This window comes from Tarenaya hassleriana, unplaced genomic scaffold, assembly GCF_000463585.1.
Source record: "Tarenaya hassleriana unplaced genomic scaffold, ASM46358v1 Cleome82, whole genome shotgun sequence".
In the NCBI taxonomy this organism is placed as follows: Eukaryota; Viridiplantae; Streptophyta; class Magnoliopsida; order Brassicales; family Cleomaceae; genus Tarenaya; species Tarenaya hassleriana.
Window position 1 is genome coordinate 357,370 of NW_010970652.1, and position 12,841 is coordinate 370,210.

The 12,841-nt window shown below is 44.6% G+C and overlaps 7 protein-coding genes across 10 annotated transcripts; 5 read left to right on the forward strand and 2 right to left on the reverse strand.

Moving 5' to 3' along the window:
• Positions 1-3: 3 nt before the first annotated feature.
• LOC104803302 (ABSCISIC ACID-INSENSITIVE 5-like protein 2) lies at positions 4-1,326 on the forward strand (the record flags this gene model as incomplete). Its single annotated transcript, XM_010527222.2, has 3 exons — positions 4-447; positions 520-591; positions 1,035-1,326. Coding segments are annotated over 3 exons (600 nt in total), but the record flags the coding sequence as incomplete, so codon positions are not given.
• LOC104803303 (L-2-hydroxyglutarate dehydrogenase, mitochondrial-like) lies at positions 1,255-2,396 on the reverse strand (the record flags this gene model as incomplete). The annotated part of the gene is made up of 3 exons (XM_010527223.1): positions 1,255-1,529; positions 1,684-1,843; positions 1,930-2,396. Coding segments are annotated over 3 exons (741 nt in total), but the record flags the coding sequence as incomplete, so codon positions are not given.
• A 7-nt stretch (positions 2,397-2,403) lies between these two features.
• Positions 2,404-3,518, forward strand: LOC104803304 (ABSCISIC ACID-INSENSITIVE 5-like protein 2; the record flags this gene model as incomplete). The annotated part of the gene is made up of 3 exons (XM_010527225.1): positions 2,404-2,838; positions 2,911-2,982; positions 3,426-3,518. Coding segments are annotated over 3 exons (600 nt in total), but the record flags the coding sequence as incomplete, so codon positions are not given.
• A 968-nt stretch (positions 3,519-4,486) lies between these two features.
• Positions 4,487-5,444, forward strand: LOC104803251 (ABSCISIC ACID-INSENSITIVE 5-like protein 2). Its single transcript, XM_019201285.1, has 3 exons — positions 4,487-5,174; positions 5,247-5,322; positions 5,388-5,444. Coding segments are annotated over exons 1-3 (762 nt in total). The 5' UTR covers positions 4,487-4,490; the 3' UTR covers positions 5,390-5,444.
• A 1,378-nt stretch (positions 5,445-6,822) lies between these two features.
• LOC104803250 (ABSCISIC ACID-INSENSITIVE 5-like protein 2) lies at positions 6,823-8,389 on the forward strand. Of its 2 annotated transcripts, none has more exons than XM_010527156.1 (3): positions 6,823-7,510; positions 7,583-7,654; positions 8,098-8,389. In XM_010527156.1, exons 1-3 carry the CDS (start codon positions 6,827-6,829, stop codon positions 8,179-8,181), a joined length of 840 nt encoding a protein of 279 aa, XP_010525458.1. In that variant the 5' UTR covers positions 6,823-6,826; the 3' UTR covers positions 8,182-8,389. The 2 variants fall into 2 exon arrangements, with proteins under 2 accessions (XP_010525458.1, XP_019056829.1); XM_019201284.1 differs by lacking the exon at positions 8,098-8,389 and adding an exon at positions 7,724-7,780 and having other exon boundaries at positions 7,583-7,658.
• LOC104803249 (L-2-hydroxyglutarate dehydrogenase, mitochondrial-like) lies at positions 8,318-10,513 on the reverse strand. Its single transcript, XM_010527155.2, has 5 exons — positions 10,037-10,513; positions 9,545-9,826; positions 8,993-9,435; positions 8,747-8,906; positions 8,318-8,592 (listed from the first exon to the last, which is right to left on the reverse strand). The coding sequence occupies exons 1-5, from the start codon at positions 10,352-10,354 to the stop codon at positions 8,479-8,481; spliced, it is 1,317 nt and encodes a 438-aa protein (XP_010525457.1). The 5' UTR covers positions 10,355-10,513; the 3' UTR covers positions 8,318-8,478.
• A 266-nt stretch (positions 10,514-10,779) lies between these two features.
• LOC104803252 (ycf20-like protein) lies at positions 10,780-12,811 on the forward strand. Of its 3 annotated transcripts, none has more exons than XM_010527158.2 (4): positions 10,780-10,887; positions 11,419-11,627; positions 11,843-12,255; positions 12,370-12,811. In XM_010527158.2, exons 2-4 carry the CDS (start codon positions 11,485-11,487, stop codon positions 12,435-12,437), a joined length of 624 nt encoding a protein of 207 aa, XP_010525460.1. In that variant the 5' UTR covers positions 10,780-10,887; positions 11,419-11,484; the 3' UTR covers positions 12,438-12,811. The 3 variants fall into 3 exon arrangements, with proteins under 3 accessions (XP_010525460.1, XP_010525462.1, XP_010525461.1); XM_010527160.2 differs by having other exon boundaries at positions 10,781-10,887; positions 11,843-12,244; XM_010527159.1 differs by lacking the exon at positions 10,780-10,887 and adding an exon at positions 10,915-11,061.
• Positions 12,812-12,841: the final 30 nt, after the last annotated feature.

Consider the following 12,841-nt stretch of genomic DNA (forward strand, 5'->3'; position numbering starts at 1 on the left):
CCTGTGAACGAACTTAGCAAGAAGACAGTTGATGAGGTCTGGAGAGAGATTCAGCAGAGCAAGAGAGGAGGCAGTGCCCAAGAGAGGAAAGATAAGAGGCAGAAGCAGTCGACGACGCTCGGTGAAATGACGCTCGAGGACTTGTTGTTGAAGGCCGGGGTGGTGACAGAAACAATCCCTGATCCGAACGAGGCCGGTAATGGAGGTTCTTGTCCTACTGGTTTAGGGCAACACATTCCTCAGCACGGCCCTTGGCTGCAATACCAAGCGTTTATGCCATACCCAGTTTCAGAAATGCAGGCAATGATGGGTGGGTTGTCAGATACACAGGCACCTGGCCGGAATAGGGTGGCATCTGGAGATGTTGTGGGGAAGACAGTAGAGAGGAGGCAGAAGAGAATGATCAAGAACAGAGAGTCTGCTGCTCGTTCACGAGCCAGGAAGCAGGTGAGAGAGTGACTTCCATTGGTTAAGTCCCATGTTTTTTTATTCTGCTTCTGACTGAGCAATGATGAGCAGGCTTACACCCATGAGCTCGAGATCAAGGTTTTGCAGTTAGAGGAAGAGAATAAGAGATTAAGGAGACAAAAGGTATAGGAAAGCCTTGGGTCATGACCTTGCCATTGTTACTTTCCTATTCACTGCATTTTACTAGTTATGAAGTTTTGTATGGATTTTAGGATATGGGTAGCAATGGAATAGGAGATATTGTTTTAACATTCGAGGTATTGAAGCGTTTGTCCAAGGTTTAAGATCCTGCAACTGGTGAGGATGATAGTAATAGAGCAAATGACTGATTGCGACGTCGTTTTGCTGCGTTTTCTATAGTTCATCGCCTGGCACCGGAGGAGGACGAAAACCGATTTGTTAGTTCTGGGGAATCAAGTCTGACAAATCCTCTTGATATTGCTGGTGTTAGCTGAAGCAGATCTTTATAAATCTTCAATTCTGTATAGAGTTGTTTGATCAGACAGTTACCTTTTTCAGTGTTTTTTTTAGCTCACTTGGCCTCTGTCTGTGTATAAACTGGACAGGAAGTGGAGAAGGTCCTTCCGAGTGCACCACCACCACCCGATCCAAAGCGGCAGTTGCAGCGGACGAGCTCTGCCCCTTTCTGAACCTCTCCACCCTTCTCTTCTCTGCGTCAGTTCCTTTGTGTTTGCCTTGTAAAACTGGGGGGAAATAACAAAAGAGAAGAGGGGAAAAAAAAGGGATCTTTCTTTCTTTGTGCATTCAGAACACTCTATGCTCAGCTGTCGCAAACTTTCTTGCCTTTGATCATTGATGAGATTTTCACAAAGTGTAGTAGTACATTGACTGACACAATCATATGATGCAACACACACACAAAAAAAAAAAATCGTTTCAGACAACAAGTTTTCAGAGTTTTTAAGTTGATGTTGTAGAAGGCAGAATCATTTCAAGAATCTGGTGGCTATATGTTCTGCAATAGCCAAGCTCGAAGTGAAGCCCGGTGATTCGATTCCAAAGAGATTAACAAGCCCATGAACCCCATGACTTTCCCCTCCCTGCATTAACCAGATTCAATGATCATGCTTTAGTGCAGGCATAGTACTCTGATAGGGCTTTAGCCAAGTAAAACTAGGTTGCCAAGAATAGAACCCGTGTTTATATAAGAAGGGTCCTTAGGATCAGATACAGGACAAGATAGGTAGGTTTTACCTGTATGACAAAATCTGCTGGAGGCTGTTTTGGACCGGAAAGTTTCGGCCGGATACCCGAATAACCTGGCTCCAGCGATTCATCTTTGAGCTCGGGATAGTACTTTCTGATTTCTGGGTAGAATTTCTCTGCCCGTTTCGGATTTACAACATAATCAAATCTGGATTCAACAACTTGGAAAGTATAAGTACCTTGAATCCGAAACAAAGTTTGCTTCAAGAAATATGAAAAAGAGAGAGGAGTTACCTGTTAAGGAAGCTCGATATATCGTCTACACCATCAATCCACTCTACATCAGGTCCAAACTTGACCTGTCCGGTCAAATCTACCGTGAAATGGACACCGAGACCACCTTCCTCGGGAATGGGATACACAAGGTGGTCGAAAGGAGGACCTCTGGAGCCCGAGAGCATGAAGTAGCAGCCACGGGCATAATGGGAGGGAGGAATGACACGATGGTTGATGCCATGGAATCTCTTTGTGAGAGCTTGTGCAGCTAAACCCGCAGAGTTAACAACGAGATTAGGTATAAGCTCGAGCTGCTGCATCTGTGACAAAGACTCCCCTCCATTCCATGATTCAAGAGATCTTGTTTCGGCAACATGCAAATGTATCTGATTCCCTTCAACCCGACCACCTAAGACTGTAGTGTTATACGAGAAGGTTGTCTTGCCGGTTTCAGCCTCACCCTGAAGTTTGTTTATTACCCCTGTGAACGAACTTAGCAAGAAGACAGTTGATGAGGTCTGGAGAGAGATTCAGCAGAGCAAGAGAGGAGGCAGTGCCCAAGAGAGGAAAGATAAGAGGCAGAAGCAGTCGACGACGCTCGGTGAAATGACGCTCGAGGACTTGTTGTTGAAGGCCGGGGTGGTGACAGAAACAATCCCTGATCCGAACGAGGCCGGTAATGGAGGTTCTTGTCCTACTGGTTTAGGGCAACACATTCCTCAGCACGGCCCTTGGCTGCAATACCAAGCGTTTATGCCATACCCAGTTTCAGAAATGCAGGCAATGATGGGTGGGTTGTCAGATACACAGGCACCTGGCCGGAATAGGGTGGCATCTGGAGATGTTGTGGGGAAGACAGTAGAGAGGAGGCAGAAGAGAATGATCAAGAACAGAGAGTCTGCTGCTCGTTCACGAGCCAGGAAGCAGGTGAGAGAGTGACTTCCATTGGTTAAGTCCCATGTTTTTTTATTCTGCTTCTGACTGAGCAATGATGAGCAGGCTTACACCCATGAGCTCGAGATCAAGGTTTTGCAGTTAGAGGAAGAGAATAAGAGATTAAGGAGACAAAAGGTATAGGAAAGCCTTGGGTCATGACCTTGCCATTGTTACTTTCCTATTCACTGCATTTTACTAGTTATGAAGTTTTGTATGGATTTTAGGATATGGGTAGCAATGGAATAGGAGATATTGTTTTAACATTCGAGGTATTGAAGCGTTTGTCCAAGGTTTAAGATCCTGCAACTGGTGAGGATGATAGTAATAGAGCAAATGACTGATTGCGACGTCGTTTTGCTGCGTTTTCTATAGTTCATCGCCTGGCACCGGAGGAGGACGAAAACCGATTTGTTAGTTCTGGGGAATCAAGTCTGACAAATCCTCTTGATATTGCTGGTGTTAGCTGAAGCAGATCTTTATAAATCTTCAATTCTGTATAGAGTTGTTTGATCAGACAGTTACCTTTTTCAGTGTTTTTTTTAGCTCACTTGGCCTCTGTCTGTGTATAAACTGGACAGGAAGTGGAGAAGGTCCTTCCGAGTGCACCACCACCACCCGATCCAAAGCGGCAGTTGCAGCGGACGAGCTCTGCCCCTGTCGAGATTGATTGAAATCTTAAGAAACATTCCTAGAAAGGGCCATTTCAAGATTCTATTGTGCTGTTAAAAAATGGTAAAGTTTTTAAATTCCATACAAACCTTTGACTATTGCCGAATTAAGACATCATAGGCGGAAAACAATACCAGACAGTTCAGACTTTAGATCCATCTTTATGTTTGGGCAAAAGTGGCTTCCTGAATCGAGAATTAATTTGACAGGCAATGGATTGGAGGAGACATTGGATCTGATCCAAACAAGGAAAGATTGCGTAAAAGTATAACCCATGTCTTGTTTACTCCAAAAGAGAGCTCATTTACATTTCCTTTAAAAGGGTTTTGCCACTGTACCTGCAGTGTCACTGTCACAAAAGATTCTCTCTCTTACTTCATCGATCGAGAGAGAGAAAGAGAGAGAGAGTTGTGGTTTCTTCGCTGACCGAAGGTGTCCCACTCTCACTCTTCTGGAAAAAAGGGACCCAACTTCTTCTTTTGTTCCGAAATTTAGATCTGGTTTTAAAGCTCTCACCTTGTCTTAGATTTAATCTTTCTTTTTTGTTTGATCTGCAGAAACCTCTTCCTCTGTTTGTTTATTCCCTCTGCCTCTCTCTCTCTCTCTCTCTCTCTCTCTTCCCATTTTTGTCATTCCTGTTGTCCCGAGCCCGACATTTAACATCTGGGTTCGAATGCCTGCATGCAATTTCCAGTTTTCTTTCGGATTTCTCATGTTCTGGTGATCCCTTCTCTTTATCCGCCGATACGACTGGATTTCTGATATGGGTCTTCCTTTTCCTCGTCTCTCCCCGCTTGTTTGGTTCTTCCTCTAGCTCGCATGTCCTACGATTACACACCCTAGAAAGAGATAATCTTTCTGTTCCCCTTTTTCTTTGCTGATTCGAAATGGCTGGTGGGTAAAAATTTTCAGATATAGCCATTAAGAGTGTCCGATTTTTCAGACATAGCCATTATTGTTCTATCTGGAGTTTCATGGTGATGGGGTCTCAGCGTGGCGTTATGGAAGACCCTAAATCTCAGACATTGCCCAGGCAAGGTTCTCTCTATAGCTTAACACTCGGCGAGGTTCAAACCCACTTGGCAAGTTCGGGGAAGCCTCTTGGAAGCATGAACCTCGACGAACTGCTCAAGAGTGTCTGGTCTGCTGAAGCTAACCAATCACCGGTCAATGTCCCGGCACAAGGCCTGTCTCGCCAGGGAAGCTTGACTTTGCCCGGCGAACTTAGCAAGAAGACAGTTGATGAGGTCTGGAGAGAGATTCAGCAGAGCAAGAGAGGAGGCAGTGCCCAAGAGAGGAAAGATAAGAGGCAGAAGCAGTCGACGACGCTCGGTGAAATGACGCTCGAGGACTTGTTGTTGAAGGCCGGGGTGGTGACAGAAACAATCCCTGATCCGAACGAGGCCGGTAATGGAGGTTCTTGTCCTACTGGTTTAGGGCAACACATTCCTCAGCACGGCCCTTGGCTGCAATACCAAGCGTTTATGCCATACCCAGTTTCAGAAATGCAGGCAATGATGGGTGGGTTGTCAGATACACAGGCACCTGGCCGGAATAGGGTGGCATCTGGAGATGTTGTGGGGAAGACAGTAGAGAGGAGGCAGAAGAGAATGATCAAGAACAGAGAGTCTGCTGCTCGTTCACGAGCCAGGAAGCAGGTGAGAGAGTGACTTCCATTGGTTAAGTCCCATGTTTTTTTATTCTGCTTCTGACTGAGCAATGATGAGCAGGCTTACACCCATGAGCTCGAGATCAAGGTTTTGCAGTTAGAGGAAGAGAATAAGAGATTAAGGAGACAAAAGGTATAGGAAAGCCTTGGGTCATGACCTTGCCATTGTTACTTTCCTATTCACTGCATTTTACTAGTTATGAAGTTTTGTATGGATTTTAGGATATGGGTAGCAATGGAATAGGAGATATTGTTTTAACATTCGAGGTATTGAAGCGTTTGTCCAAGGTTTAAGATCCTGCAACTGGTGAGGATGATAGTAATAGAGCAAATGACTGATTGCGACGTCGTTTTGCTGCGTTTTCTATAGTTCATCGCCTGGCACCGGAGGAGGACGAAAACCGATTTGTTAGTTCTGGGGAATCAAGTCTGACAAATCCTCTTGATATTGCTGGTGTTAGCTGAAGCAGATCTTTATAAATCTTCAATTCTGTATAGAGTTGTTTGATCAGACAGTTACCTTTTTCAGTGTTTTTTTTAGCTCACTTGGCCTCTGTCTGTGTATAAACTGGACAGGAAGTGGAGAAGGTCCTTCCGAGTGCACCACCACCACCCGATCCAAAGCGGCAGTTGCAGCGGACGAGCTCTGCCCCTGTCGAGATTGATTGAAATCTTAAGAAACATTCCTAGAAAGGGCCATTTCAAGATTCTATTGTGCTGTTAAAAAATGGTAAAGTTTTTAAATTCCATACAAACCTTTGACTATTGCCGAATTAAGACATCATAGGCGGAAAACAATACCAGACAGTTCAGACTTTAGATCCATCTTTATGTTTGGGCAAAAGTGGCTTCCTGAATCGAGAATTAATTTGACAGGCAATGGATTGGAGGAGACATTGGATCTGATCCAAACAAGGAAAGATTGCGTAAAAGTATAACCCATGTCTTGTTTACTCCAAAAGAGAGCTCATTTACATTTCCTTTAAAAGGGTTTTGCCACTGTACCTGCAGTGTCACTGTCACAAAAGATTCTCTCTCTTACTTCATCGATCGAGAGAGAGAAAGAGAGAGAGAGTTGTGGTTTCTTCGCTGACCGAAGGTGTCCCACTCTCACTCTTCTGGAAAAAAGGGACCCAACTTCTTCTTTTGTTCCGAAATTTAGATCTGGTTTTAAAGCTCTCACCTTGTCTTAGATTTAATCTTTCTTTTTTGTTTGATCTGCAGAAACCTCTTCCTCTGTTTGTTTATTCCCTCTGCCTCTCTCTCTCTCTCTCTCTCTCTCTCTTCCCATTTTTGTCATTCCTGTTGTCCCGAGCCCGACATTTAACATCTGGGTTCGAATGCCTGCATGCAATTTCCAGTTTTCTTTCGGATTTCTCATGTTCTGGTGATCCCTTCTCTTTATCCGCCGATACGACTGGATTTCTGATATGGGTCTTCCTTTTCCTCGTCTCTCCCCGCTTGTTTGGTTCTTCCTCTAGCTCGCATGTCCTACGATTACACACCCTAGAAAGAGATAATCTTTCTGTTCCCCTTTTTCTTTGCTGATTCGAAATGGCTGGTGGGTAAAAATTTTCAGATATAGCCATTAAGAGTGTCCGATTTTTCAGACATAGCCATTATTGTTCTATCTGGAGTTTCATGGTGATGGGGTCTCAGCGTGGCGTTATGGAAGACCCTAAATCTCAGACATTGCCCAGGCAAGGTTCTCTCTATAGCTTAACACTCGGCGAGGTTCAAACCCACTTGGCAAGTTCGGGGAAGCCTCTTGGAAGCATGAACCTCGACGAACTGCTCAAGAGTGTCTGGTCTGCTGAAGCTAACCAATCACCGGTCAATGTCCCGGCACAAGGCCTGTCTCGCCAGGGAAGCTTGACTTTGCCCGGCGAACTTAGCAAGAAGACAGTTGATGAGGTCTGGAGAGAGATTCAGCAGAGCAAGAGAGGAGGCAGTGCCCAAGAGAGGAAAGATAAGAGGCAGAAGCAGTCGACGACGCTCGGTGAAATGACGCTCGAGGACTTGTTGTTGAAGGCCGGGGTGGTGACAGAAACAATCCCTGATCCGAACGAGGCCGGTAATGGAGGTTCTTGTCCTACTGGTTTAGGGCAACACATTCCTCAGCACGGCCCTTGGCTGCAATACCAAGCGTTTATGCCATACCCAGTTTCAGAAATGCAGGCAATGATGGGTGGGTTGTCAGATACACAGGCACCTGGCCGGAATAGGGTGGCATCTGGAGATGTTGTGGGGAAGACAGTAGAGAGGAGGCAGAAGAGAATGATCAAGAACAGAGAGTCTGCTGCTCGTTCACGAGCCAGGAAGCAGGTGAGAGAGTGACTTCCATTGGTTAAGTCCCATGTTTTTTTATTCTGCTTCTGACTGAGCAATGATGAGCAGGCTTACACCCATGAGCTCGAGATCAAGGTTTTGCAGTTAGAGGAAGAGAATAAGAGATTAAGGAGACAAAAGGTATAGGAAAGCCTTGGGTCATGACCTTGCCATTGTTACTTTCCTATTCACTGCATTTTACTAGTTATGAAGTTTTGTATGGATTTTAGGATATGGGTAGCAATGGAATAGGAGATATTGTTTTAACATTCGAGGTATTGAAGCGTTTGTCCAAGGTTTAAGATCCTGCAACTGGTGAGGATGATAGTAATAGAGCAAATGACTGATTGCGACGTCGTTTTGCTGCGTTTTCTATAGTTCATCGCCTGGCACCGGAGGAGGACGAAAACCGATTTGTTAGTTCTGGGGAATCAAGTCTGACAAATCCTCTTGATATTGCTGGTGTTAGCTGAAGCAGATCTTTATAAATCTTCAATTCTGTATAGAGTTGTTTGATCAGACAGTTACCTTTTTCAGTGTTTTTTTTAGCTCACTTGGCCTCTGTCTGTGTATAAACTGGACAGGAAGTGGAGAAGGTCCTTCCGAGTGCACCACCACCACCCGATCCAAAGCGGCAGTTGCAGCGGACGAGCTCTGCCCCTTTCTGAACCTCTCCACCCTTCTCTTCTCTGCGTCAGTTCCTTTGTGTTTGCCTTGTAAAACTGGGGGGAAATAACAAAAGAGAAGAGGGGAAAAAAAAGGGATCTTTCTTTCTTTGTGCATTCAGAACACTCTATGCTCAGCTGTCGCAAACTTTCTTGCCTTTGATCATTGATGAGATTTTCACAAAGTGTAGTAGTACATTGACTGACACAATCATATGATGCAACACACACACAAAAAAAAAAAATCGTTTCAGACAACAAGTTTTCAGAGTTTTTAAGTTGATGTTGTAGAAGGCAGAATCATTTCAAGAATCTGGTGGCTATATGTTCTGCAATAGCCAAGCTCGAAGTGAAGCCCGGTGATTCGATTCCAAAGAGATTAACAAGCCCATGAACCCCATGACTTTCCCCTCCCTGCATTAACCAGATTCAATGATCATGCTTTAGTGCAGGCATAGTACTCTGATAGGGCTTTAGCCAAGTAAAACTAGGTTGCCAAGAATAGAACCCGTGTTTATATAAGAAGGGTCCTTAGGATCAGATACAGGACAAGATAGGTAGGTTTTACCTGTATGACAAAATCTGCTGGAGGCTGTTTTGGACCGGAAAGTTTCGGCCGGATACCCGAATAACCTGGCTCCAGCGATTCATCTTTGAGCTCGGGATAGTACTTTCTGATTTCTGGGTAGAATTTCTCTGCCCGTTTCGGATTTACAACATAATCAAATCTGGATTCAACAACTTGGAAAGTATAAGTACCTTGAATCCGAAACAAAGTTTGCTTCAAGAAATATGAAAAAGAGAGAGGAGTTACCTGTTAAGGAAGCTCGATATATCGTCTACACCATCAATCCACTCTACATCAGGTCCAAACTTGACCTGTCCGGTCAAATCTACCGTGAAATGGACACCGAGACCACCTTCCTCGGGAATGGGATACACAAGGTGGTCGAAAGGAGGACCTCTGGAGCCCGAGAGCATGAAGTAGCAGCCACGGGCATAATGGGAGGGAGGAATGACACGATGGTTGATGCCATGGAATCTCTTTGTGAGAGCTTGTGCAGCTAAACCCGCAGAGTTAACAACGAGATTAGGTATAAGCTCGAGCTGCTGCATCTGTGACAAAGACTCCCCTCCATTCCATGATTCAAGAGATCTTGTTTCGGCAACATGCAAATGTATCTGATTCCCTTCAACCCGACCACCTAAGACTGTAGTGTTATACGAGAAGGTTGTCTTGCCGGTTTCAGCCTCACCCTGAAGTTTGTTTATTACCCCTGTGAACCATGGAATCAAAAACTCTTTGTCTAGGCAAAAGCATTAGGAAGATGCATACACGATCGAGCAGGTGGATTTATATACATACCACTAGAGAAAGCATGAGGGAATGAGTATCAAGAATCCCAGATTCAGGAGACAGCAATGCTTTCACGCATCGGAGCCGAGGTTCCATTCTCATGGCTTCGAAACCCTCCAACATCCTGAGGCCCGCGACCCCGTTCTGAGTTCCGAGATGCATCAACAGATCCAGTTTTGGTATTTCAGATGCTCCTGTTGCCACTATGAGCTTACCCATCTTCCTGTGTGGGATCCCATGTTCTGAGCAGTACCTATACAGCAATTCCCTCCCTCTCACACAGAATTTGGCCTGTGAATTCAATGCCCAGATCAAATGATGCACTGTTCATATCATACTCTCACTCTCAGGATATATACCAATACCACAACCTGAGAAGTAATGACTTAGCAGATATCGTTTGAATGCACAATGGATGAATCTTGAACTATAACCAATACAAGCCCTATTGCTCTTTGAAGTAGCGAATTGTGAAAGCAACCCTAGAGGAGGAATTTTGACCTTGAGGGAGTTGGGTGGATAATAGATTCCGGCATGGACGACTTCGCTGTTGCGGGAGCTGGTGGCGGCGCCAAAACTCGCGGCGGCGTCCAAGACCAGGACTTCCCTGCCGCGGCGACTGAGCTCACGCGCCACCGCCAAACCCAAAACTCCGGCGCCTATAACCACGCAGTCCGCCCTCTCCTTCGCCACCACCGCTTCCGCTCCGCTGCTCATCCTTCTCCGACCCCTTGCGCTCGCTCCCACGCCGCCGAGTTTCCAGGTCTGGACTAAATTCCCCGAAAATTTCATCCGCTTTCTTACCAAACAAGCAAGCATCTTCGGCTCGATTTCCGATCAAGCTGCACAGAAGATTATCCGAAAGAAAATCGGCAACCGTAGTATCCGCGTTCAGATGGATCGCAGCCGTTCAAACGTGTGCGTCATAGGGCTGCCTTATTTGTTAATAACCGAATAACAAAATGGATCGGCGAACCAAACCCTACTATATTAACCCAGTATTTATAATTTTACGAAAAACAAACGAATTGAAATTCGAATCAAACCTAATAACCGAAATATTTCTAAAAATGAATATTTTTATCAATAATAACCAAAAACAAAACCGAATATAATGAATCTAATTCGATGTGATAATCCAGGGGTTACTTAAAACCAAAATAACCGAATATGGATATAACTAACGCGTTACCACCGAAACGACGTCGTTCAGGTTCGATCCACGTGGCACGTGTAGTGACATCAGATCCGACGTGGGTAGGCGTTGCTTCCTCGCTTTATTCCGTTTATCCTCTCTCGCTCCGTCACCCTCTTGGCCCTGCGCCTAAAAGATGGCCGGGAAAACGTGAAAGGTACGATTTTTATCTCTCTTTCTCTGCTTCGAGTCCAAATTGGTTTCCACGGATATCATTTATGATTAGTAGAATATGGAATTGGGTTTTTTACTCGATTTGATGTAATGTGTTTTTGGAGGGATTTACGGAGCTGGGAAAGTTTAGGGTTTTCTTTTCAGCGTTGCGTGCAAGGTATTCGTGACAATGCCTCAATGATGTTTTGCCTCTCCACCTTTTTTATGCAATTAATCCGTATTCAAGATGGAGTAATTGTATTGTATATGTGCTGTAAATGAAGCTGTGTGGCACCTAATTGTATGTCTTTTGTGTGTGTAGATTGAACCCTCTGCTTGAGAATTATTGCTGAAAATCCAGTGTCTTTTGAATTGAAAGTCGGGTTTTTTTAACTTGTTTTTGTTTTCCGGCGGCGTCATCTGGTCATATACAGGGGTTGGAATCAGATACCTGGATTTTGTCATCAAAGATGCTATTTTAATCTAACATTGATGTATTTGTGGAGTGATATTTTGAAATTTTTCTGGGTTTTAGGAGGTTGCTACCTCTGGGTCAGAGGACCGGATCCTACTCGGGTGGCGGGTACGGTTTAGTTCTTTCATGGGTGTTGCCATCACGGTAGCATTGCCAAAATATGGAAGGAAACCCGATTTCTTACCTAAGAAACTTGTCAAAGGCTGGGAGTTTTGTACCTTGTGCCAGTTTCGTCATCCGGCTCGGTCTTTCTTGGTCAGGCATCACAGGCAAGTAATACCCTTTCAAACATCTAAATGTGGCTTATACTTTTATGTGGGAGGACCGATGACATGATCGTTCTTTTTTACTCATCAATCGGCCTTCGACAACTTAGTGCGAGATATCGATTCAGAGTTCAGACAACCATAGTGTAAATTGCTAATGAGATATTATGAAATCTTCTTCCCTACAATATTGAATACAGTGTGTCTCTGAATTTCAGGAGGATGTCATGGAGAATAAAGAGCTCGGTGGATGACAATGGATTTAGCCCATCATCCTCTACCTCTAGCAATAGCTCTGGAGGACCACGGTTAATCAAAGCCATACTAGATCTCCGCTCAAAAATAACGGTGAAAATTCAGGAGACAAAGAAGGATCTTCCCATGAAAGTGTTCTTCCTCTTGGTGGGTTTCTACTCTGCAACTGCATTCTCTACGGTTATAGGACAAACAGGAGACTGGGACGTGCTTTCTGCTGCACTGGCTGTGCTTGTAGTTGAAGGCATTGGAGCTCTAATGTACAAAGCATCCATCCCATTGATCAACAAGATCCGGAGCTTGATCACCATTTTTAACTATTGGAAGACCGGACTCGCCCTTGGACTTTTCCTCGACTCGTTCAAGTATGAAGCAGGCAACGTTGTCGGCTTATGCAAACTCTCCTCCAAATTTGAATTATTCATACTTCTTTTACACTCGTGTGATTCCAAACGGGTGAATGAAATTGTCACTCTTGGCTTGGACACAGGTTTTAGCTTGTATCGTTGGACATATGAAAGGCAGCAACTTTCAGAAAACCCGGCTCAAGAATGGTGATCAGACAAGAAGCCATGGCCGTAGAACAACACTGCAATATGAAGGATGATCAGACTAGGAGCAGAGAGTGGTATGAACTATGAAAGTGCTTTCAGAACATCAGATGATCTCCTTGCATTTGTCCCAATGAGAGATGACTGGTCAAGCTCTTGATTTTGGAGTTTTTGATTGTCCTTTAGTCTCAGTGATTAGATATAGTGATATAGAAATAGAATATTGCTAGGGTGTCAATTTTGGTTCGAAGTCCACCGAGTTCCGTAGTGTCGGACTTCGGACTTGTTCTATAGATTCGAAAAATTCGGACCGACCCAAGTCCGAAAAACTCCTAGGTTGAATGTGGGTTCGGGCTGAGCCGCTCATTTGATATCACTAAATGTGGAATGTGTATATCCCTCTCTCTGCTG

What these genes read in the sequence shown, in the direction of transcription:
- LOC104803251 (XM_019201285.1), top strand. Translation starts at nt 4,491, where the DNA reads ATGGTGATGGGGTCTCAGCGTGGCGTTATGGAAGACCCTAAATCTCAG. An exon ending in GTTCACGAGCCAGGAAGCAG is followed by an intron (nt 5,175 to 5,246) that starts GTGAGAGAGTGA and finishes AATGATGAGCAG; the next exon opens with GCTTACACCCATGAGCTCGA.
- LOC104803250 (XM_010527156.1), top strand. Translation starts at nt 6,827, where the DNA reads ATGGTGATGGGGTCTCAGCGTGGCGTTATGGAAGACCCTAAATCTCAG. An exon ending in GTTCACGAGCCAGGAAGCAG is followed by an intron (nt 7,511 to 7,582) that starts GTGAGAGAGTGA and finishes AATGATGAGCAG; the next exon opens with GCTTACACCCATGAGCTCGA. An exon ending in AGAGATTAAGGAGACAAAAG is followed by an intron (nt 7,655 to 8,097) that starts GTATAGGAAAGC and finishes TAAACTGGACAG; the next exon opens with GAAGTGGAGAAGGTCCTTCC.
- LOC104803249 (XM_010527155.2), bottom strand. Translation starts at nt 10,354, where the DNA reads ATGCTTGCTTGTTTGGTAAGAAAGCGGATGAAATTTTCGGGGAATTTA. An exon ending in CCCTCATGCTTTCTCTAGTG is followed by an intron (nt 9,436 to 9,544) that starts GTATGTATATAA and finishes AACAAACTTCAG; the next exon opens with GGTGAGGCTGAAACCGGCAA. An exon ending in ATATCGAGCTTCCTTAACAG is followed by an intron (nt 8,907 to 8,992) that starts GTAACTCCTCTC and finishes TGTTGAATCCAG; the next exon opens with ATTTGATTATGTTGTAAATC.
- LOC104803252 (XM_010527158.2), top strand. Translation starts at nt 11,485, where the DNA reads ATGGGTGTTGCCATCACGGTAGCATTGCCAAAATATGGAAGGAAACCC. An exon ending in TTCTTGGTCAGGCATCACAG is followed by an intron (nt 11,628 to 11,842) that starts GCAAGTAATACC and finishes TCTGAATTTCAG; the next exon opens with GAGGATGTCATGGAGAATAA. An exon ending in CTCGTTCAAGTATGAAGCAG is followed by an intron (nt 12,256 to 12,369) that starts GCAACGTTGTCG and finishes GCTTGGACACAG; the next exon opens with GTTTTAGCTTGTATCGTTGG.